This window comes from Coturnix japonica, chromosome 6 (genome assembly GCF_054131305.1).
Source record: "Coturnix japonica strain WE chromosome 6, WE-NBRP24, whole genome shotgun sequence".
Lineage (NCBI taxonomy): Eukaryota > Metazoa > Chordata > Aves > Galliformes > Phasianidae > Coturnix > Coturnix japonica.
Window position 1 is genome coordinate 4,747,131 of NC_140668.1, and position 23,564 is coordinate 4,770,694.

Here is a 23,564-nt window from a genome sequence, read left to right on the forward strand (position 1 = left end):
TTCTGTCTGACATGGGGCAACTACTGGCCTCTTCCTACAGAGAACAACACTGCAGCCTCTTTGCTGCCACAGTCCAGACATTAGACACACATGTGTAACCCCTTCCTTTCACTCCCAAAGTGCACGCACACACCGGTACCACAATGTCCTTGTGCAGCTCCAACACTCTGCACACCCCTGTGCACACACATATATGTGCATGCTCGTCCTTGCACACATACCCACAGACCTACACACACCTGAGCAACACCACTGGTTTGGGCAAAGGACATCTGAACATCAAGACAGTAGTTTCGGTCTCTGAGTTTACACTTAGAGAAGTCTAATCTGGGACAACACAAGTCAGTGAATATTGGGCCAAATCCTTCTGTACTTAATTTTCTTCATCATCATTGTGAAGACGAATAAAACAACAGCACGTTTCTCATTGTTTTTAATGTTCTTTTATTTCTATTGTACAATAAAATTTACATATAAATATGTTCAATATAAATTTATTTTTCCCATGAAACACCTAGACATTTTATAGTTTGAATAAGAACTGCGTCTGCTTTGTGTTTCTTTCCCATTTACAAAACTCAGTGCTTTTAGGTTTATGCAAAATTGTTGAGGATGAGATCACATTGATCTGCTTGGTTCATGCAATCTAACCTGGATACATATGACATAGGAACGTGGTCATCCAAGAAATTCTCAGGAATCAGTGAAGTAAGATTTAGGGTGATTGGGCCCTGGAACAGCCTCCCCAGATTAAATAGTCACAGCACTGAGCTTGCCAGATTTCAGGAAGTATTTTGGACAGTGCTCTCAGACACAGGGTCTGATTTTTGGGTAGTCCTGTGTGGATCCAGGAGTTGTACTTGATGATCTTTTTGGGTTCCTTCCAAACTGGGATATTCTATGGTTCTATGGTGCTAAAAGTATGTTTAGTCAACAATGCAAACCATCTCTCATACTCTAATAACAGAGCATAAGATGATTCTGTCTGTATTAGGTGGGATGAACTCAGGATATATTCTGAAGTAGGAGCAGTGTTTGGTCATGTGTTATTTCACTCGGAAAATCTGGTAAGACCATACCATAATTCAGGGCATACAGCAGGCCAAATCTTCACTGAGCTGAGAAGGTAGCAGGATCTTTGGCAGGTACAAGTGGAGTTCAGACACAGTATTCATGTGAATGAATCACCACATCTTTCTGTTTTGCAAAAGGTGATGTTGATCTCTTAAAAGAGGCCTACATATGCCACAAAGACTTCTGACCACATTTCTAGTGCTCCTACCAGGAAGTTTCAGAGAAAATATCAACTCGTTGTTCCTGTAACATTTTCTCTGAATCTTGTTGGATTTGATGAACTTTGCTGAATTCAAATCAGGGTTTCCAGGGGAACTCTGCCAGTTTTTCAGCAGTGCACTGTGACGTTCACAGCTCCGAGGCAAATCAGTTACGTGGACTAACTGAGGACCAAGGATTCTTTTACTTCAGGGTCTCCAGCTCAGGAAGATGCCCTCTGTGATGACAGCTCTTGAAATGAAGAAAAGGGTCTGGGGCCATGAGCTGGCACTCAGGGTGGTATTTTTAGTGATTGGGTATATCCATAAACAGTTATTTTCTGCTCTTATCCAAGTTTCCTCAAGATGGACTTTCCCAAAATTTGATGAGGTGCCCTTTATCTGTCAACATCTGCTTATTCTATCTTCTTCTCTTTTTAAAAATGCCATATTTTAAAATGAACACTGGAAATTTTCTCTTCTAAGCATTTCTTCTTCCAACACCCCATCCCGTTGACTGAGCATGAGCGTGCCTTTAGTCACTTGGAAAGACAGGACTCATCCTTTGCTGTTGAGGAGAGAGTGGCTCGGAGCTCGTGCTGCTGCCGGGTGCCTGGGACTGGAGGCCTGACTCCAAGTCCCCCTCCAAGAGGCTCGGCTGCTCCTCAGTGACAGTGACTTCGTCCTGCTTGGAGGTGCCGCTGTTGGGGCACTCGGGTTGTGTTTGGTCTGGGCTGCTCTGCAAAGGCACCAGGCCACAGTCCAGGCTGGTGACTGTGTTTTCTGGCAGGCTCAGATCAGCCCCTTCAGCAGAGCTGGGAGAAATGAGTGCCTGAACAATGACCTCCTGCTCTCCGTCGCTGCTGGCACACGGGAGGCTCTCATTTGAATTGCAGCAACTTGTGCTTCCCATGAGGTCTCTGTTGATGGAAGCACTCTCTGAGCAATCAGCACTTGACCTGGCTCTTCTGGGTTCACAAGAGCTCGATTCACCTAGGAAGGAGTGGATACACAGGGGTTAGCATCCAACTTCCTCTGCCCATGGAGGCAAAGGCTTCAGAGGCTCCTTTGGGAAAACAGGGGTCAGCTGAAGATGTCAGGTATGGGCTTGAACGCCAGAAGGAGGTACAAGCCCACTGAAAGCATGAATTCTACCCATGTTGCTGACAAGCAGTGCTTTGAAAGCTGGATTTGCACCCTTACCTGCCAGGACCACGCGTTCTGCTTTGGAAGGCTCCCTGGCACTGCTCTGCAATTGGTGTTTGGCCATATGGGATCGTTTGCGCAGGCAGAAACAGGAACACCAACTGCCAGCAGGTGATTCCTTCCTCTTGCCGGGAGAACATGGTCTGCAGAGAAAACAGAGCAGTCGTGGTGCAGGGTGAGGGAAGAGCTGCACCGAGCCCTTGCCAGCAGTTCCCTACTCCTGGCACTGCCTGCTTACTGCTGAAACACAGCTTAGAAACGCGCTCTGTTTCAAACAGCAGAGGATGCTTCCATTCCTACAGCTCAGCCCTCAAGTCCTGCTGGCTACATTCCTCTCAACCGTGTCAAGCAAGATGCGGAGCATGTGAGCAAAGGCTCAGCAGCAGGAAAGGAGCTGGCAGGCGTAACTGCTTTCTGAGAAAATGGTGCAGCCATAAGGGAAGCTCAAAAGCATCTCTGACTCTTACGTTAACACCTCCTTGGCCTCAGCTCACTGCCATCTTTAATTTCTAGTGCCAGCAAGTCCGACCAACAGCTCTGCTTACAGGAGAAGCGCAATTGGTTTCAGGTGCGTGGCCCTGAAATCTGGAAAACCCCAGTGTTTCCAGGTACAGGCAGCACAGGCCAGGATAGACACCAGCGTGGCTTTCTGCATCTTGTGACTGCCTGCCCAACCAGGAAGGAAAGGCACCTTGTGTGGCTCCACTGAGGCCATAGGGCAACTGTGTGTTAGTTGAATCCTCAAAGATATAATGGACAAAAAATAAACCAATAAAAATCACCTGAACAATGATGATAGGGGCTGGAAAGGGAATTCCTCTTTCTTTACCTTTCAGATGGAAAATCAATGATTGCGTTGAAGTTCCTCAGTACAGCTGCAGGCCCTTCCTCCACTTGTATTTTGCTGCTCCGTGTTGCAACAGGAGAGCTGCTCTGGCCTCTCCTCTCAGCCTGTGCCTCCTGCAGTGTGAGCAGCTTTGTGGATGGAGACACCCACACAGACTTGGGCCCAGGCAGAGAACTGTGCCCTGCAAGGGAAAACCACAGGTGAGATGGAGGAGGAAGCAGCAGCACAGCCATCCCAGTACTGCATATCTCTCAGACTTGCTTATCCGAGACACTGGAAGAAGAGGAGCTCAAAATAACCATGTGCTCAGAGGTATGCTCGTGGCAAAGGACACAGCCACAATTAAGAGCAGCTCACTGTATCAAAAACAGGCAAACAAAAATCCTAGAAAAACTAGGGGTCTGGGATTTCAGAAAGCTTTGCTGCCACATTTCAATCAAGCTTCAACTGCTTGCAAAAAATCTTAACAGCAGTGATGTTTTTCTCCATGTAAGGTTTGTGTTTGGACACACTAAGGATCCAGGAATGGGGCACCATATTCTAATCTAAGCCCAGAAGCCTGCTGTCTCCTCAACAGTAACAGAATTTTCAAAGGTCTTGGAGAAGCCCTGGATTGGATGAAGCTGTCAGATCAACATCAAGCTAATGGAGGAAGATGCTCACCTACTCCCTCTCCCATGGCTGGTGTGGATTTGGAGCAGAAGATGACATCTGTGTGGCTGATGAGTAATTCCACAACAGCTGACTGTATCTGCAGCTCCATGCAAGCAGCTTTGCTGGCGCAGGAAGATTGGCTCTGCTGGGATCTGAAGAAAAGGCAGATCTTACAAGTCATTTCCCCGAGGTCACTTCCCCAAGTCTGAATTTCTGTAGCCAAAAACTGTCAAGCTGGGCTCTGGAGACTTCCGCAGTGGGCAAACAGCGATGCCACTGATGTGATGCCACTAATTCTCCTGGATGATCAGAGACACAGCAGTCCCAGCTAAACAAGTGAGTAGAAACTGTCATCTAGAAATTGTGCACCTGGGTTGGGGGACAGCAGAACTAAGCATCGTGTTGAAATGGAAGAAGAAGTTTACCTTAAGAGGTTTGGAGCCCACACTATCGCTAAGTTCTTAGCATGCATGTTTATCACCGAGCAGATCCCTGCCAGAGAAATCAAGTGTCTTATTAAGTCCCATGGGGACAGTGCACTGGTGGTCAGCACTGAGGCAGACTTGATGCCTTCCAAGAGGCATCTGGGGAACACAGAAACACAGAATGACCCGGGTTGGAAGGGACCTCAAGGATAATGAAGCTCCACTCCCCCTGCCTGGCAGGGCCACCTATCTTCCACATTTACTAGACCAGGCCTTCCAGGGCCACATCTAACCTGGCCTTGGACACCTCTACGGATGGGGGATCCACAACGTCCCTGGGCAGCCTGTTCCAGGACCTCAGCACTCTCCTAGTAAAGAACTTTCCCCTAACATCCAACGTTAATCTTCCCTCTTTCAACATAAAACCATTTCCTCTTGAACTGATATTATCGGCCCTTTCAAAGAGTTAACACTCCTCCTGATTATACACACAGCCCGTGCCATCAAGGCCAAGCGGTGCAAGCACTGGGCAGCTTTACAGCCTGATTGCACAGTGCAGCTCCTCGCAGCAGGCATTCGTCTCCAAGTCCACTTTGCTATTAACCCCATTCTACCAATAGCAGGAGAACAGCAAAGGAAAAGGAATTCTCACAACCATTGTGAATAGCTTAAATAAGCACCTCCTGGCACCACCACAAGTGCCATCAGTGAGAGGCAGGATGTGGCAAAGACGTGACTCATGGGGCTAACAGAAAGAAGACCTCAGAGCTGGGGCACTGCTACAACCACTAACCAGGATGGCCAGGGAACTGGTACGTGTCATTTCCAAGACATTGCCCTGAGCTTATAGAGATCCTGGCATACAGCTGCTCGGTCAGCAGAGGGTTCAGGAGCTCCCTGAAATACATCTTACACAGGGAGCTCACGCTGTGAATGTCTTGGACGCTGAGCTCAGGAACCTGCTCCATATTGAATTCATGGCTGCAGAGAAGGACACAGAATTGGGCAGAGGGCTTTGAGGAAGATGAAAACAAGTCCAAAGCCACACAAAATACAGTCAAGAAAAGGAAGGACTTCTGCAGAGCCTTCCATACGGTCTCACATCACAGTTAGAAGCAGGAGAGCTCTTGTGGCACAAAGCTTGGAGCTGGAGAAATCAAGGCTGCCTCTAAGATAGTGCTTGCTAAAAGACTTGTGCTCTAGACACCTCACACCTTCAGTGTTCTTCTTTGGACATATCCCAGGATTTCAGTGTCCTTCTTGCAGTGAGGGGCCAAGAACTGAACACAGAACTCAAGGTGAGGACTCACCAGTGCCAAGTACAGGGGGATGATCGATTCCCTGCTCCTGCTGACTCCAACCTTCTGCATTCCAGTTCCAATCTAAACCATTCCTGCTGTGGTAGTACTTGAATCCTCATTTGGGGCTGGACCTCAACAGGTCAACACATCAGAAATAACACAATGTGCATCTTGAAGACGTGTCTCAAAGCCCAGAAAATCCAACTCTCTGACCTTGGCACAACTCACCAACCAAGAGCCAGGCCTTGACAACTTGGCTGATCTGAGCACATAGGAGGGGGCCAGACAGTGGACCAGAAGTGTCCATTTCCACTGAAGCTCCTTGTAGAGAACAGCACCAATCAGCAGGCGTGAATCAATTCATTCACAGGCTTCACAATGAGTCTGTTTCTTTATAAAAGAAACCCACATCGATTCCTAATCAAAAAAGGGAGGAGTTAATATGGACCAAAGAAGTTTCTGTTCCTACGCTTCATCCCTCACCCCAACTTCCCTTGCCCCATCCCCAACTCCTGGATGATGCCCACAAGCTTAAAGGCAGGTCTCAAACCCACAGGGCTCCGTTCACAATACTCCATCAGAATGGATGTTACACTTCTTCTATACACTCAAACAGACTGAGCAGTGGTATCTCAGTCACTTAAAACACACAGAAGCATCCAAACCCAGAGCACACACATCCCTTCCTGTGGTACTGCAGCCCACAGCTCACCTTCACACCTCTGTTGATTCCTGGTGTTTTACACACATGCAGCCTCGCTACGGTTCCATGGGTGTCACACAAGACCTGCAGGACCTCTTTCTCCGCAAACCCCACCTGTTGGGTGTTTCCTGTTGGCACTGAACATGAACAAATCTACCGCTGAGCAACAGGACGTGAGACAAACAGCAGAAAACAACCAACCTGCAGAACTAACTCGTTTGGGTTGGCCCAGATGTTAGCATGCTCCCTTTCCATGGCCCAGGCCAAGCTTGATGAGCTGCTCCTCGTTTGCAGAGGGGGAGAACGCTGCAGATGGGATGTGGTGGCTATGCACACATCATGCCTTTCTCTTGCTTTTCCTCTCTCCATCTTCCATTAGCAAACAGCATCTAAAAGCTTTCCTTCCTGAAAAAATCACTGGTTAAAAACGAATTGGTAAGCTTGCTTTTAAAACTGCCTTCTTTATGCAGCTTGATGCTTTAAAGCAGAAGCTCACCTAGCAATGGTGGGTCAAGTACAATTTGCCCTTGGTCAATCCATGCTGACTATTCCTGAAGATTCTTCCTCTTTAAAGCTCTGTGTACATCCAACCTAACTCCAAAATCTTATCAACTGTGCCTTATCACTTTCCATTGCGTTTTAAAATCCTCACTGACTCCTTTACTTGTTCCCTTGCTTGCTATTTCTGTGCAAACCAAACACTGGAGTTAGGGTTCTTGTAAAATGAACCATGGCCTACAGGTAGAAGGCACCAAAATTTATGCTTAACATACTTTGCTCAATCTGTATCTTACTTCGGTCAAGGTTTACTAGATACTGAAGTATGGAGTAAGCACTATATACAATGAGAAGTAAATTTCTGGATTAAGTGCTATATTTTTTCTGTAAGAAACTAGCACTACATCTTTACACACCTGCTTTGTTCTCTGAGTATTTAGATCAAGCGGAGATTCTTCAAACACTGAAGCTACATCAGAAAATTCCATGGATCCAAACACATCTGGCACGTGGCTGCAGTCTGGCACATCTTCATTATGTCAGAGCCTTTTCAGACTGAAAAGAAATGTGCCATTGAGATTCTTTTGCAGAATTAAAAGAAAGATTTCATCAAAAGATTTCATCACTAAAATCTAAATAAGATTGCTTTGCAAGTTCCAAACTATGGCTAAGAGCTAATGCAGGTCCACAAGCCAGCAGCAAAAACTTTTATATTATGTTCTTAATACTGTAATTTTGGATTTGACGTTCATATCAAGAGCAGAAGGGAAATTACTCTTAGAGCTCAAGTCATCTTTCACAGCCTGTGTCAACAAGAGCAGCACCTCATAGCCTTTGGTTTGAAGACCCGGACCACAAGCTAGCTAATGATTTTACACAGAATTCCAGAGTTCAAGTCATTGTTTCTATTAGGGCTGCAATTCTACTGAAAGCCTTCAAGTTCATCACACTGAATTATCACTGGCACCACACATAACTCCACGTTACATATGTGATCACAAGCAACCTGGCAACTTCAGACAATTCCAAAGCACTCCACGTGCACTTTGCTACTAAAGTACAGAAAAAGGAATTAACATCAGAAATAGCTGCAGTCAAAACCATCTAAGAATCCAAGTCTCCAGGAAACAAGGAAAGCAAATCCTCTCCAGGACTGTCTTCTAAAAGGAAACAGATCAGAAAGGTGAGATCTTTCCCCCTTTGATCACCCACTCATGTAACGTCCATGTCATTTCTAAGTATGCTGCCCAGACCAAGACTGAGGATGCTTCAGAAGAAGACCTTCCCTGCTAAGCCAAACAGAACAAGTAAGGTACCAAAATATGTAGAGCCAAACATGGAAAGGTGCTCTAAGAAGGTAAGCATCACAAGAGACCAACAGGAATGCTTACACAATCCAAACAATGCACAATGTCTGTTCCACAAGCTGCCAAGAGGAATGTGTGCAGTACTCACAGCGCACAATGTACACTGCTTACTGCAGTCATACAACTTCGTAGGACCAGACCAACTTACTGAAACATTTTAATGAACAGACCGAACTGTATGGAACTAGGAGGACAAGTGGTGAGAGACCACAGGCTGAATGCAAGCCAGCAGTGTGCTCTGACAGAAAAGAAGTACAACAAGATCATCAGCTGCATTAAAAAGCAGCACAACCAGACCACGACAAGTCATTCCTGCTTCAACACTCACTGGACCACATCTACAATACTGTATCTGGTTTTTGGCCAGGAAGGATAACAACCTGAAGCAAGTTCTGGGGATGACCTCCAGCCTGTGCAGGGGGCTGAAGCTCCCACTCAGAGAAGAGAAGCTGGGGAGAATGATCTTTGTTCAGAGTGCCTTCCAGTAGCCTTAGATAGAGGGATTTCATAAGATGCCTAGGAAAATGCTCGTGCTGTAATGATTTGCTTTACTGAGAGATACCAGCAGCTTACAAAATGCCAAGCTCTAACCTATTGGTGAGGAAATATTCAAGCCTTCCAGTACCTAACCTGTGCTTCAAGACTTCAGTGACAGAAAATCCATTGGATGGGGCCAGAGGAATGCATCTCACCCCATACCCTCTGTACAGCCACCATTTGTTTAAAGGATCACTCTTCCTTGAGGCACAAAACTAGAGCAGGTTACACAACAGACTGACACCACAAGGGCTTCTCTCGAGATACAAACTGCAGCAAAGAGCATCACAAAAATGGGAAACCAACACTCAGATCAGATCTGTGTCTCTGCTCCGCTCATTAGGAGCATCATGTTTTACTCCCCTTTCAGAGGAAGATACTTCTTCAAGGATAACAAAATCCAGCTCAGCTACACAACACAGTACCAAATAGCAACAATTATCTAACATTTCCTGTAGGGAAAGAATTCTAAGCACAAGTTATTCTCTGAGTTTCAGCTGGAACTGAATTATTTTCTTCAGTGTCTGATATAATACTACGTTTTCATTCTAGAGAAACAATGGAGATAGCACAGTGATGCTTACAGTTGCTGCCAGGTAGCGTTGTACAGAGCCACAGTCAATCTCAGCTGAGAGCCCAAGGAAGTGAGAAGGAACAGAACTAGGACAGCTGACTTAAACTGGCCAAAGGATATTCCATACTATATGACATATTGTGGAAGGAGTTTTGAAGGGGGTAGAACTTCATGTAAATCTCTTCCACTACTAGGAGGCTAACTGGACACTGATTGGTAGGTGGTGAGCAATTGCTTTTGCATTCATCATAACTATTATCCTTTATCTCAGTAAATAATTCTATCAATTCAATCAACCCATTAGTTCTACTTTGTGTTACTTCTCCCGCCTTAAGTTCTCTCCTGCAATCCACTGGAATGGAGTGGAGTACTGTAACTTTCTCTCCCAACAGAAAAATAAAAACACATTCATTATTATTTATGGAAGACTGACTACAGTTCAGGCTCACTGGTTTGAGGTCTCTAGGCATAACCCTGACTGTGAACATAAGCAATTGCTGAAACAATATGTCAAAAAAAGACTGGAGCTTCCTCTTCCAAAAGGTGGTCCTTAGAAACAATGCAATCAAACAGCTTCCCTGTAAGATAAGGTTATCTGAAAATGCATTTAGAGAGTATCAGAGAAAGGTAAGTAACAATGACAGCACAGAAAGCAGAAACTATTTCTTACCTCTATGACTATAAATATTTCTTTGGTGTCTCTCTTACGTGATCCAATGGGCAAACATGTTGATGACTTCAGTTCTTCATGGCATCAATTTCTGTTTTAGCATGAGGCAAGTCATCCTTAAGAGACCATAAAAGCAAGCGATGAGATTGCTAACTACTGTGACATACCAGGTACCACATCTGACTGCTGTGAAACATAACAAGCACATACGGGACAGTACACAATTCAACATCAACTCAGCAATGACTGACATCACTCCCATAGAAATTCTGAAACAGAGCTGTGAAAAATGAAAAACAAAACATTCAGCATTTTCATTGGCATTTTGGTAAAGTTGCTGTAATAATGTAACAATAATGTAATGTAATGTAATAACGTAATAACTTCCTCCATTTTACAGCCAGAGAATACTGCCCTCTGAACAACGAGGAAGAAGATTTGTGGTGCTCTGTTAAACTTTTTCCAGCTCTACAGCATCTTTCAAAAGGCAATGGGACCAGTAGGCTGCATTCGTATGTACCATCCCACCTGCCCCCGTGTTCTTGAGAACTCCACAACTCCAACAGAAGATATTCTCATATTTAAATGCCTTTTGGCTTACCCCTACAGTAACTTTCTCCATGATTTTTAGTGCAACTTTTTCACCAGTAAGAAGATGCCGCCCAAGTTTTACCTTGGCAAAACCACCTACAAATCAAAACACAGATGCTTAAAGTTGAGTGTGAATTCTTCTCTAATATAATATTACAATTTCCAACTGGTTTAAAAAACGAATTTCAAATTTATACAAATGAAACCTGACTTAGAGAACTGACAGGAGCTGTCAATCTATTCTCAGATTAATTCCAGAGTGGTGAGACAGACTGTTAGGCGTGCTGTTTCTGTACAAAGATGACACTTACCCGTTCCAACTGTTTCATGGAATTCCTAGTACTTGAGAATTTCCTCGTAGTCACTGACAGACATCCTGAAATGTGCAAGAACTGAAGATCCTCCAAGCACGTGCAATGAGGAAGTGCCAGCAGTGTTCACATCCTACTTAGGACATATTCTTAGAGGCAGAAGGGACACTCGTGGCAGATCCAGCAATGCTCATCTTCTCACCAACGTGCATCCCCCTCTCACCCAGCAACAACAAAACACAGTGCATGAAGCTGGCTTCACTTAGGTTAACAATATGGAACATCCCTCAGGGCTTTGTGCCACAGAGCAGTAGCAGGGCTGGACTACAGCTTGAGGAAGCAGTGGAAGCCTTTCCCTGTATGGTTACAGTGTCCCTGCACGCACCCCACAGCCAGAGCGTTGCAAGCTGAGCTGTCTTGCTGTTTCTTGTACTCATCCCAATCTCTGCGAATGAAAACTCAGAATTCAGTCAAGGCGTTGATTGAGCACGAGCGTGCCTTTATTCAATAGGAAAAAGGAGGGGGTGTGAGGTCTGGAGGAAAGATGGGACTCATTCTCTGTTGTCTGACGAGAGTGTCTCAGAAGTCGTGCTGTTGCCCGGAGCCTGGGACTCTTGGCCTGATTCTACCTCCCCCTCCAAGATGTTTGGCTTCTCCTCTGTAATGCTGACCTGAGCCTGCATGGTTGTGCTGCTGTCGGGGCACTCGTGCTGTGCTTGGGCTGGGCTGTCCTCGAAAAGCACTCGGTTCAGGCTGGTGCCTGAGGAGTCTGGCAGGCTCAGGTCAGCAGCTTCAGCAGGTATGGGATGAACGAGAGCTTCAACGATGATGGCATTCTTCTCTTTATAACTGATGTTATACGGAAGGCTTTCATCTGAACTGCAGCATCCTGTGCTTAGTAACAGTTCTTCATTGATGGAATCACAGGAAGCTGCATCGTAACATGCCCGGTGTCTTGGAGATATACAAAGGCTCGGGTCACAAAGGAAGGAGTAGATGCACAGCAGTTAGTGTCAAAGTTTCACAAGATGAATCATGAAACAGGTTCTTGACATTTGGCTATGCAGTGATGGTGGGCAGAAGCAAATAGGCTTCTAGCAACAGTGTCACTGCCTTGAAAGTGATCCTCGTGCAGGTCCAGCTCTTGTGTTGACAAGAGACTCATTTGGGAAAGACAGGGGTCAACTGAAGATGTCAGGCACAGGCTTGAATGCCAGAAGGATGTACAAGCCCACTGAAAGCATGAATTCTACCTGTGTTGCTGACAAGCAGTGTTTTGAAAGCTGGATTTGCATGCTTACCTGCCAGGACCAAGACTTCTGCTTCAGAGGGCTCCCTGGCACTGCTCTGCAGTTGGCGTTTGGCCACAGGGGAAGGTTTGCCCAGGCAGAAGCAGGAACGCCAACTGCAAGCTGCTGACTCTGCCCTCTTACTGGGAGAACTCATTCTGCAGAGAAAACAGAGCATGCTGTCAGTCATGGTGCAGGGTGAGGGAAGAGCTGCACCGAACCCTTGCCAATAGTTGCCTGTTCCTGTCAATGCCTGGTTTCTGCTGAAACACAGCTTAGAAAAGCACTCTGTTTCAAACAGCAAAGGATGCTTCCATTCCTACAGCTCAGCCCTCAAGTCCTGTTGGCTAAATACCTCTCAACGATGTCAAGTAGGGACATGGATCCCGAGAATGTTGGAGGCTCCGGCTGCTTCGCTCTCCTGGGGTGGGCCTTCAACGGGCAACGAAGGCAGGAGATGAACTTGCCCCGTTTCTTTGGCTCTGTGCAACAAAACAAAGAAACAAGTTCATTTCAGGCTTGGCTCGGTTGGACGAGGCCAAGTGCAACACATTCAACAGAACACGTAACAACAGAAAGCATGTTCCCAACAAAGACACGCAAGAACGGATTTTCCCCATCCCTGGAGGTGCCCAAGGAGCTTAATGCAGTTCTCTTTCTAAGCTTGCTCAACTCGGGCATTAATGAACCCCCTGAAAGCCACGTTCAGACCCCATTTTACTAACCCGCATTGTCAAATGTAAAATACGCACCTGGCTTTGGCAATGAATGTAGGATGGACTCGGGCAGTTTTCCCCTGATGAGTTCCACGCACTCACCAGGGAAAAAACCAACCTGTAATAAGAACAAAAAGACAGGTGGGCATTAGCCCAAGCCCAGAGCCAAAGGGAAGGTCCTCTGACACCGACACAGGGCAACTGTTTGCATCCAGAAGCCATCCTGTGCAGGCAGAGCAGCTCCAACTGGAGATTCTAGACACTACTGAAGCTGTGCTCTCTAGTCAAAAATGTGTGCCTACCTCAAAGCCACGCTTGCCTCTCCACCAGGGGCTCATCTCCTTTGGTGGCATATCAACAATGCACACGATGTCTCCAACCTGCAAAAGATTGAAACATCAATCCCAGCTTCAGCACAGCTAAAACAAAAGCCTTCTTCTACGACACAAAATATGAGAGTATTCCCGAGGCGTTCACACTCTATACTACTCTCTGTGCACAACAACAAGGAACGCCTGGAACTGCTTACCTCCAGAGAGAGCTCATCCGGCCCCTGGGCGACGTGGCTCCTAATAACATGGGCTGCCGCAATCGCTGGTACGTTTAAAGATGACATAGCACGCACCAGCTGCGGCTTCCGCATGTTATCAGCCTGCAAAACAGAGCACAGGCCGTGGTCAGGAGCTGAGGACAAATCAGGAGGATTTCAAGGTGAGGAGCACATCTGCAGAGAAAGCTGCAGCAAATGCGCTCTATCCTTATCAGGAGCACTTCAGAAGGAGCTGCATGTCTCATCACAGTTATTTCCCTTCCTGGTGTGCATTGCCAGGCCATGCAAAGATGCATCTCTCTCTACCCAGACTCATCAGCAATGGCACTGGCGCAGACAGCTGGCCAGGCCCTTTTTGGCCCATTCTTTCCTGCAGGAGAGTACATCTGCAGCTCCTTCTAATGGTTCAACACAGGGAACAAAGACCGGCCAGAGCTTCATACTGTACCTCCGTCACCGCCACCTCAGGCTCACGGCTAATCTCACTGCACGCAGCACCCATCACAGCAAGTGTGAACAGCTGGAACAGAGCAGAAACACACTTCTGTTTTCTCTATTCACACAGCACAGTATGGACAGACTTCTTCAGAACTACATTCACATACCATGTGGCAAAACCATGTGGGGGGACAAATCATGGCACGTACCTGGCAGTGAGATCACCTCAAGCTATCTGCAGCAGTTGTCGCTTTGCTCGGATGGAATGAGAGCAAAAGCTGCACCGAGGCAGTGGGCGGAGGGTGAGGAGAGGAGAGAGAAAGAGCAGGTCAGTGAGCAGGGCTAAGACATCCATGGAATAACACACACAGCACAACCGTCCCATCCACTTGCTGCAAGACATGCTGAGTCTCAGGCTACGTGATGCCTGTCCGCCCAGCAACTTTACAATGCTTCCACTACTGAGCAAAGACAATGGAAGAAGCACGGGACAGGTGCCAACTTTACTGATACCCCCTTTGGAATGTGTGTACCAAAGGAAAATTATGTCTGATGGTCAAGAGTAAGCAATACGGTGCTGTGAGCTCCGACAGCCAGCAGTTCTCAACACCTCACTGCCCACCCATCCATCCCACGCCAGCTCAGCTTACCTACAAGCTGCTGCGCACGACGGTGAGAAGAAAAAGGCAATAAAGGCACTCACTGACAACACACTCACTGACAACACACTCACTGACAACACACTCACTGACAACACACTCACTGACAACACACTCACTGACAACACACTCACTGACAACACACTCACTGACAACACACTCACTGACAACACACTCACTGACAACACACTCACTGACAACACACTCACTGACAACACACTCACTGACAACACACTCACTGACAACACACTCACTGACAACACACTCACTGACAACACACTCACTGACAACACACTCACTGACAACACACTCACTGACAACACACTCACTGACAACACACTCACTGACAACACACTCACTGACAACACACTCACTGACAACACACTCACTGACAACACACTCACTGACAACACACTCACTGACAACACACTCACTGACAACACACTCACTGACAACACACTCACTGACAACACACTCACTGACAACACACTCACTGACAACACACTCACTGACAACACACTCACTGACAACACACTCACTGACAACACACTCACTGACAACACACTCACTGACAACACACTCACTGACAACACACTCACTGACAACACACTCACTGACAACACACTCACTGACAACACACTCACTGACAACACACTCACTGACAACACACTCACTGACAACACACTCACTGACAACACACTCACTGACAACACACTCACTGACAACACTCACTGACAACACTCACTAACGGCACTAACGACACTAAACGCACAAGAACAACAAATCAAGCAACCACTCCGACCACTAGCTCACCCACAAAGGAACACAGAACGCACCGCTCCTCCCCTCATTCCAGCCGCTTATGACATCACCAACGGCCAACAGCCTGGTCCACCATGACCCCCCACAAGGCGGGGAGCCAAGACCACGTGGTCACATCTGATTCCAACACGGCACCACAACATTCCAGGACTCAGTGTGGGCTTGGAATTCTATCCTGGTTTGGCAGCGCAATGGGAGGTGTTAGGGCACAGCTGAAGAGCTGACAGACAACGGACGTTTCCAAAGGAGGGTGCCAGATTAACTCTCAGCATTCTCTTGCGGGGCTCTTAGGAATGCTTCAAACCCATTTTCACTGCCTAGCTCATTTCTAGAAAGTCCAGTTGAGAAATGCTCACTTTGTCTGGGGAACGCCTCTATGCATCATGAATGAAAAATAAAATAAAATGGGCACGCGACCCTATGAAACTTACCTCTCTGCTCTTGCTGTCAGCCAGACACCTCAGATGAGCATGACGTGTCCCTGCTCCTGAATGAAGATCCACCCAAGTCTGTGTTCCTCTCTGCTCCATCTCTGGGTCTAAAAGAAACACAGACAGAGATGATTACAAGATCCTTTGTGCAGATGAAAGCACAGAGTGCACACGAATTCTCTTTAGCAAGAACTACTACTTGAGAATGCATAGAATCCACACATAAATTTACTTTCTCTTTAACCCTTTTTCCTTTGTACATGATTCCACTATTTATACCCTCAATTAATGATTCATACTGCACATGATGTTATGATGTAGAATATTGACAGCAACAGCACAAAACTATGACAGAATCCACAGACAGTTTTTTGAGAGGTAGTATGAAAGATGAACAGAAAGGAAATAGATTCATTAAAATAACCTTGTTAATCCTCTCCCCGTCAAAAAAGGAAGACTTTTGGGCACTGTTACCAGCAGCTCCTAGAACACCTTGCACCACAAACTGCGGCACATACATTTTCTTCCCACAGGTCCCTCACCTCCCTCATTAATTTCAGATTCACTCAGGTTAAAATACATGGATCAGAACAGCCATTCAGTTCTGCTTAGGCAGGATCCCACCGCCGGGATGTCTCCCAGTCCCATTCCCTGCTTTTCCCAGCACCAGTTGGGGAAAGGAACAGCAACTGACATCACCTACCCAGACTTCTGCAGGGCCTTCCATTTGGTCTCACATCACAGCGAGAAGCAGGAGAGCTCTCGTGGTACAAGAGAGTGGTGGGCTGGAGAAATAAAGGCTGCCTCTAAGATGATGCTTCAAACAACATGTGGAATTGGACATGAGACATGAAAGACAGGGCTACATGCCCCAAAAGGGGGGGAAGTTCCAGTTGCTGCAAGCCATCGAGGTAACCAATAGAGGGGCCCTGACTACAGCCTGGGCGGGGAAAGGGACAATAGAGTATACTGGGCTGTGTGGATTAGGTGGCCTGGCACATCTCAACCACAGAAATATAAAGCCTTGGTGGACACTGGCGCACAATGCACCCTAATGCCCTCAAGTCACCAAGGGACACAACCAATATAGATCCATGGAGTGACTGGGGTTTCCCAAGAATTGACTATGTTGGAGGCCGAAATAAGCCTCAATGGTAAAAACTGGCAAAAACACCCTACTGTGACTGGTCCAGAGGCTCCATGTATTTTGGGTATTGATGACCTTAGGATGAGATATTTTAAGGATCCCAAGGGCTATCGATGGGCCTTTGGGATAGCTGCTGTTAACACAAACTGTGTTAAGCAGCTGTCAGCTTTACCTGGTCTGTCAGATGATCCTTCTGCTGTGGGGTTGCTCCAGGTAAAAGACCAAGTGGTACCAATTGCCACCAAAGTGGTACAAGACAGCAGTTCCGCACCAATAGGGACTCATTGCTCCTCATTCACAAGCTAATTCGCCAATTAGAGAATCAGGGATTGATTAGCAAAACTCACTCGCCTTTTAACAGCCCCATATGGCCAGTGCGTAAAGCCAATGGAGAATGGAGGCTGACGCTGGATTACCGTGGCCTGAATGAATTCACACCTCCATTGAGTGCTGCTGTACCAGACATGATAGAACTCCAGTATGAACTGGAGTCAAAAGAAGCAAGGTGGTTTGCCATCATTGACATTGCTAATGCCTTCTTTTCCATCCCATTGGCTGCAAAATGTAGGTCACAGTTTGCTTTTACCTGGAGAGCTGTTCAGTATACCTGGAACTGTTTACCTCAAGGGTGGAAGCACAGCCCAACCATTTCCATTGGTTGATCCAAGCTGTCTTGGAACAGGGTAATGCTCCCGAACACTTGCAGTATATTGATGATATTGTCGTGTGGGGCCATACAGCAGCAGAGGTTTTCAAGAAAGGAAAACAGATAATCCAAATTCTTTTGCAAGCTGGTTTTCCCATTAAGCGCAGCAAGGTGAAGGGGCCTGCCCAGGAAATCCAGTTTTTAGGTGTAAAACGGCAAGATGGGCATCGACACATCCCAGCAGATGTGACTGACAAAATCACTGCTATGTCTCCGCCCACCAACAAGACAGAGACCCAATCTTTTCTGGGAGTAGTGGGCTTTTGGAGAATGCATGTCCCAAACTACAGCCACATAGTGAGCCCCCTCTATCAGGTAACGTGGAAGAAGAATAATTTCTCATGGGGTCGTAAGCAGCAGCAGGCTTTTGAGCAGATAAAACAAGAAATAGCCCGTGCCGTGGCCTTGGGGCCAGTACGGACGGGACAGGATGTGAAAAACATAATCTACACTGCTGCTGGAGAAAAAGGTCCCACTTGGAGTTTGTGGCAAAGAGCTTCAGGAGAGACCCAAGGCCGACCCCTGGGATTTTGGAGTCGAGCATATAAAGGGTCTGAGGAGCGCTATGCTTAAACTGAGAAGGAGATCTTAGCCGTGTATGAGGGGGTTCGGGCTGCTTCTGAAGTAGCTGGGACTGAGGTTCAGCTCCTTCTAGCACCTCGCTTGCCTGTGGCCCCCCTGTCACGAACACAGGTAAATTTTTGTTTAAACCGTGACAACTACCCAGAATGCTGCATCAGGGAATTTTTGCCTAGAACTTTAGAGAACTATTTTTAACTCAGAAAGGTCAGAGATAGAAAGTTCACACTGATTTCTGGGTCACCAGCCTCACCGTACATCAGCATTTTTGGTTTTTAAATGATACATAAAGTTCTCAATGGCACTGCTCTAGTTGGTAGTTCTTTCCCTTTCCATGCAGCTCGCTCTGTGCATGGCTTGTGAACCGCTATTCAGGCCAGACAGCTGCAGCCCCAAAGACCTGCCATAAATGTACAAATTCTACCAGGATAATGTCTTGGGAGTGGAGAAACAGGATGCGCAGTCATATGGCTCTCACACATACCTTGTACAACCAGCTTGGCTCTGGACTGGGCATCACCAATGTCACAGGTGTACACGTCACTGTCACTTTTCTCCAGATTTCTTATGCTCAGCTGCAGGTCTCGTCCTTTCTGTGCCATCTCGTATTTCCTGCCAGGCCTGAGCTCAGCAATGCCTTTCCTCCATATGACGGTGTATGAGCATTTCTCGCACTGAAATGAAAAAATTGTAGTTCCACTTTCTTCAGTTTTCAGATCTGAAAGTTCCTTGATAAAGTAATTAGGTTTTTCTGGAAGGAAAAGAGGGGGATGAGGGTGTGGGACAAAGGGATTTGTTACCCGAACAAGTCTCAAGCATACAGAGGAGTCCTGAATCTCCTTTGCCCTCACTTCTAGAACATCACATAGAGATGCAAAGAATCTAAGAAGTCCACAGAGTCCACCCATTTACATAGGTTTGATAATTCCAGTAGATATCTGGAAAGTTCAATACCATTATACATGCGCTGGTAGGATCTCATCTGATAAACTGCATATAGTTTAGATTACACATATTCAATATAGACTAATTCAGATTGCCATCTTTTCTTGGCTCACTAACAACCAAGATCATAGAACCATAGAATGATCACAGAATCATAGAGTGGCCTGAGTAGGAAAGGACCTCAAAGAGTATCTAGTTTTTAACCCCCTGTCAAGGGGCCACCAACCACCAGACCAGGCTGCCCAGATCCACATCACACTGGAGAATCATTCGGTTTCCAGATTATTTTAAGGAAAAGATTTTAATCCATCGTATTTTCTGAAAACTAAGAATTGATCCTGCTCAAGGAAACAGAAGAGAAAAACATCACCCACAGGCTGCAGATATTTACCTCGACTTCTCTACATGCCATCCCCAGTGTGCTTTTCAACTCACCTTGCACAGTGACCCTGGCTTTTGTTATGGAGTCCTCTGTCTCACAGGGGTACTCCCCACTGTCCTTGGCAGTAGAGTCATGGATGATCAGAATGGCCCCAGTTCCTTCCCTCCTGCTGCAAGTCGTACTTCTGGCTTTTTCTGATTGCTTTGCCATCCTTGTACCACCTGATGTTCAAATCCGGCTTTGACAGCTCACAGCTCAGGCTGATGTCCTGCCCTGCTGCTGCTGTCTTATCCTCCAGCTGTTTTGAAACCTCAGTAGGTTTTCCTGGAAGAAAACATTGCTTTTTGAGTAACATACACTTAGGGTAGGATGCCTCTCTCAAAATACATGCATCTACATGCTGGAGATAAGTTAGAGAGGCACTTGCAACAGACGCCATCCTACAGCCAGCAGTAATCTGCAAAGTACAGACAACAGAATTCCAGGCAGCATTTATTCTCTCTTAAATCTACCCAATTGAGGATGATGAACCATGTCTGAAAACTGCCTCTCTCTTCTCTCCACTCAGTACACTGGGAGCCTCGGATGATGCTCTCAGATGCACATGCTCTAGATAGGAATTTGTTGTACAGCTAGATGATGTGAAGGCCATCCCTTCAGCTTATACTTAGAGGATATTTGCTCCCACAGTTCCCTCAACAGATCATTCCTGATTTACTGTTAATGGAACAAGCTGTAGTGAGATGCCCATTTCCAACACTACCCCAGTGCTTTGGGTAGTTCTCACATTTGTGTAAAATGTTTTGTCCTTTTACTTATTTTTAAGAGAAATTCTCAGTGCTTCGAGGTTCAAGTAGAAGGTTGCTATTCACTTTAACCATATTATGAGTTAGCTCTCACGACAATCTTATCAGAAGACAGTTGAAGGAATCAGACCCCAGAATCTCTCCCATCTCATTACCTTTCACAGACAGAGAGGCTTTGGAGGTTAGACCACGGGCAGTAAAAACGACTTCCCCAGCGTCAGTAGGAGTCACACTTTTGATAATGAGAGTATATTTCCGACTCACGTTAGAAGCTTTAAATCGCCCACCATTTTTCACTCTGCTTCCATTCAGTGTCCAGTTGAACTCATCAATGCTTTCATGGGACAGAATGCATTCAAAAGTACAATCTTCTCCCTCCTGGATTTCAGTGGTTTTCAGCCGTTTGGTAATGCCACTATTCAGCTCTGGAAGGTAAGAGATACGTTAGTATGAGGTTTATATGGAGAAAAGGCATTTGTGACTGACATGAGTAGCAGTACTGGTGTTTTAACTTAGGATTTGCAGAACATGGCTGCATTCCTTACTGATGTATTCTCTAAGACATTCTCCACTCAGAATTACCAGAAAGCTATAAAAAAAAAAAGAGACATGAATCTCTTGTCTTTGCTCTGGAAGAACTACAATTAGAGCAGCTCAGTCCATGGAGCAGAATGAAGATTCAATGAGCTACAGAGGGAACAACCTAACAGAGAGGACAACTCTAGGATGCTGCGTGAGAAAAAGGGTTTTGCCTACGACAAGACATTAAATGTTTCTATTAGCTAATTTGTTACCATCCTACCCCTACTGGTGTTCAAACCATTTCTCCATTTTAGGGATGTTTAGAAAGGAAATATTTCCAGGACATTCTTGATGTGTTTGGTGATTTTCATGGCAAAATGAGATACATTTACATCAAAAGCAATGGGAATTTTCCAGACATCACTGCGCTAAATTGCAGTAATACACTTCTATTGTAGAAACTATTAAGGCTCACGGGGGAATAGGTGTAAGACATAGTGACCACACTGAATGTGCTTTCAGCACTCCTTTACTTTCCACAGTACTTAACCTGAACGCCGACCTTTGATTTGGCAACATCACGGACAATATCACAGGTATAGAAACCTGCATCTGACTTCTCGAAGTCATGGATAAGGGGATATAGGGTCTTCCCAGACTGTACCAGCTCATACTTGTTGCCAGAAGTGAGCAGAACACCGTCCTTCTTCCACACTGGTTTGACCTTCTCTTTAGAGACTTCGCATTCCAATTTAAACACACCCCGCTCCTCACCAAAAACATCATCCAAGGATTTCATGAAGACAGCAGGCTTCTCTGCAATTACAAGGGCAAAACAGAACAATGTGATACAGTAGTTGAGACATTTCCAGTTGCTTTCAGATTTTTAAAGAGGGATAAATAAATCTTTACCAGCACTGACGACACCAATATAGAACCTAAAGCGGTTTCATGTGTGTTGACTGAATGCACTTTATGGAATTCTGAACTAATCAGTAGGAGAATACAGGGAACAGGAGGGACAGCCTGCATTGCCGGTGGGTGGGACTGATATCATATGAAGTAATTGGGATGCAGCTCTTCTAAAGCTGGAGAGCTGGCATTGCCCTCACACGGAGCACAGCTCATACAGCAGGCCACAGGATTAAATGGATAAGATGCTGAACACTTTTGATTTTCCTGTTTTATTGACTCCTTTTATCTATCTTCTATTTCACACATCAGATGTTTATACTGGGGAAAAAACTTCCACCAAATGCAAAAGAAAGGAGAAAGAGGAAATCCTTCAAACTCTGAGCGCATAGAGTAAAAGAACTTAATTGCTGGGGAGAGCAGATTAGAATCACAGTACCCTTAGAATTGGAAGAGACCCTTAAAGGCCATCTAGCCCAGCTCCCCTGCAATAAACAGGGACATTCACAGCTAGATCAGGTTGCTCACAGCCTGGTCATTAGTCATCCCAGAGGCAAAACACACACTGAATGATCTCTCCCTGCAGTCATAAATCCTTGGAGACAACAGCATTGACACTGCATGTTACTGAAGCAGTAAAAGAAACTGCTCTTGTAACTCTCCTTGTGCTAAATAAAATGATGATAAAAAGCAATGGAATGCTTTGGCAGGACACCAAAACAATCCTCCTTCGTTGATATCTGCTGCAATGGAACCTTCCACTGGAAGAAAGCCTCTGATGACGTGTCACCCCAGAGAGGTCAGCTTTAGAAGCAGGATTGCTGCACAATAGAATGAACTGGAGCTCCTTAGCATCTCTTACATCCAGGAGGGCTGTGATCAGACCCACCTATCACCTTCAGGTGCGCTTTCTGACACCTTGTCTGACTTCACTGTCACTGTGCCAGCATCCTCAGGCTTAACCTGCTTCATTGTCAGTGTGCAGCAATTGCCAACGTTCTTGATGTCCTTGTAATTGTTGGTGTAAAGGAGGTTGCCATTCAGGAACCATTCCACGTCCTCGTCATCATGGGACAGCTCGCAGGAGAAGACAGCAGAGCTCTCTTCAATTTCTACATCCTGCAGGTTACTTCTACATTGCGGGCTGTGAGGAAACAAGGTGAACTGTTACCACTGTTACTATAAATCATACTGGGATGTGTTAGAATGGTTGGACTAGATGATCTTTGTGTAATCTTCTCAGTGAAGATTATACATTTATAAAGTTAGCAGGAGAGAACGGCAGAAATCAACCCCAAGAAGAGAAATCTGAGGTGAAATAGGACATGGAAGAGGCCACCCTCCATGCTCATACCTTCAGCTGTCAGCGTGGCCTCAGTCTCTGCAATTCCTGCCTTGCACTTGTACACACCAGCATCATCGGGCTTCAGCTTCAGAATCTTGAGCTCTGCTGAATGCTTATCCCTCTTGATCTTGTACTTCTCAGAGGGCTTGATGAGTGTGTGGCCTTTGAACCATTTCACAACCTTTGGAGAAGGCCTGAAGTCACAGGACAAGATGACAGAATGATGTTCCAAAGCTGTCTTGTCCTCCAACTTCCTGGTGATTTCTATACGGTAATCTGCAAAGCAGGGGTGGAAGAGAAGAAAGGATGAGGACAATTGGAAGAAGAGGAAAGTCTCTTGCGTGTATTCCATTCCAATTA

General features: G+C 46.0%; 2 protein-coding genes and 1 long non-coding RNA gene across 14 annotated transcripts; all 3 read right to left on the reverse strand.

Moving 5' to 3' along the window:
• Positions 1 to 427: 427 nt before the first annotated feature.
• Positions 428 to 10,341, reverse strand: LOC146760272 (rho GTPase-activating protein 32-like). 12 transcript variants are annotated; one of them, XM_085550767.1, is made up of 8 exons: positions 10,054 to 10,341; positions 7,322 to 7,460; positions 6,417 to 6,812; positions 5,714 to 6,121; positions 3,988 to 4,470; positions 3,307 to 3,505; positions 2,475 to 2,620; positions 428 to 2,264 (listed from the first exon to the last, which is right to left on the reverse strand). In XM_085550767.1, the coding sequence occupies exons 5-8, from the start codon at positions 4,157 to 4,159 to the stop codon at positions 1,807 to 1,809; spliced, it is 975 nt and encodes a 324-aa protein (XP_085406893.1). In that variant the 5' UTR covers positions 4,160 to 4,470; positions 5,714 to 6,121; positions 6,417 to 6,812; positions 7,322 to 7,460; positions 10,054 to 10,341; the 3' UTR covers positions 428 to 1,806. The 12 variants fall into 12 exon arrangements, with proteins under 12 accessions (XP_085406893.1, XP_085406895.1, XP_085406894.1 ...); XM_085550769.1 differs by having other exon boundaries at positions 6,417 to 6,824; XM_085550768.1 differs by having other exon boundaries at positions 6,417 to 7,092.
• A 5,019-nt stretch (positions 10,342 to 15,360) lies between these two features.
• On the reverse strand, positions 15,361 to 19,943 carry LOC146760273 (immunoglobulin superfamily member 22-like). Its single transcript, XM_085551398.1, has 4 exons — positions 19,673 to 19,943; positions 18,777 to 19,043; positions 15,861 to 15,967; positions 15,361 to 15,369 (listed from the first exon to the last, which is right to left on the reverse strand). Exons 1-4 carry the CDS (start codon positions 19,827 to 19,829, stop codon positions 15,361 to 15,363), a joined length of 540 nt encoding a protein of 179 aa, XP_085407524.1. The 5' UTR covers positions 19,830 to 19,943.
• A 1,353-nt stretch (positions 19,944 to 21,296) lies between these two features.
• LOC146760274 (uncharacterized) lies at positions 21,297 to 23,354 on the reverse strand. Its single transcript, XR_014947393.1, has 3 exons — positions 23,214 to 23,354; positions 22,749 to 23,003; positions 21,297 to 21,763 (listed from the first exon to the last, which is right to left on the reverse strand). It is a non-coding gene; the product is annotated as an uncharacterized LOC146760274 (long non-coding RNA).
• Positions 23,355 to 23,564: the final 210 nt, after the last annotated feature.

Excerpts from the sequence above, each read along its gene's own strand:
- LOC146760272 (XM_085550767.1), bottom strand. The coding sequence starts at position 4,159 with ATGACTTGTAAGATCTGCCTTTTCTTCAGATCCCAGCAGAGCCAATCT. Across the intron at positions 3,506-3,987 it reads AGCCATGGGAGAGGGAGTAG|GGCACAGTTCTCTGCCTGGG; the intron begins GTGAGCATCTTC and ends TTTCCCTTGCAG. Across the intron at positions 2,265-2,474 it reads AGAACGCGTGGTCCTGGCAG|GTGAATCGAGCTCTTGTGAA; the intron begins GTAAGGGTGCAA and ends ACTCCTTCCTAG.
- LOC146760273 (XM_085551398.1), bottom strand. The coding sequence starts at position 19,829 with ATGGCAAAGCAATCAGAAAAAGCCAGAAGTACGACTTGCAGCAGGAGG. Across the intron at positions 19,044-19,672 it reads AGCCAGGGTCACTGTGCAAG|AAAAACCTAATTACTTTATC; the intron begins GTGAGTTGAAAA and ends TTTTCCTTCCAG. Across the intron at positions 15,968-18,776 it reads AGCCAAGCTGGTTGTACAAG|ACCCAGAGATGGAGCAGAGA; the intron begins GTATGTGTGAGA and ends TGTTTCTTTTAG.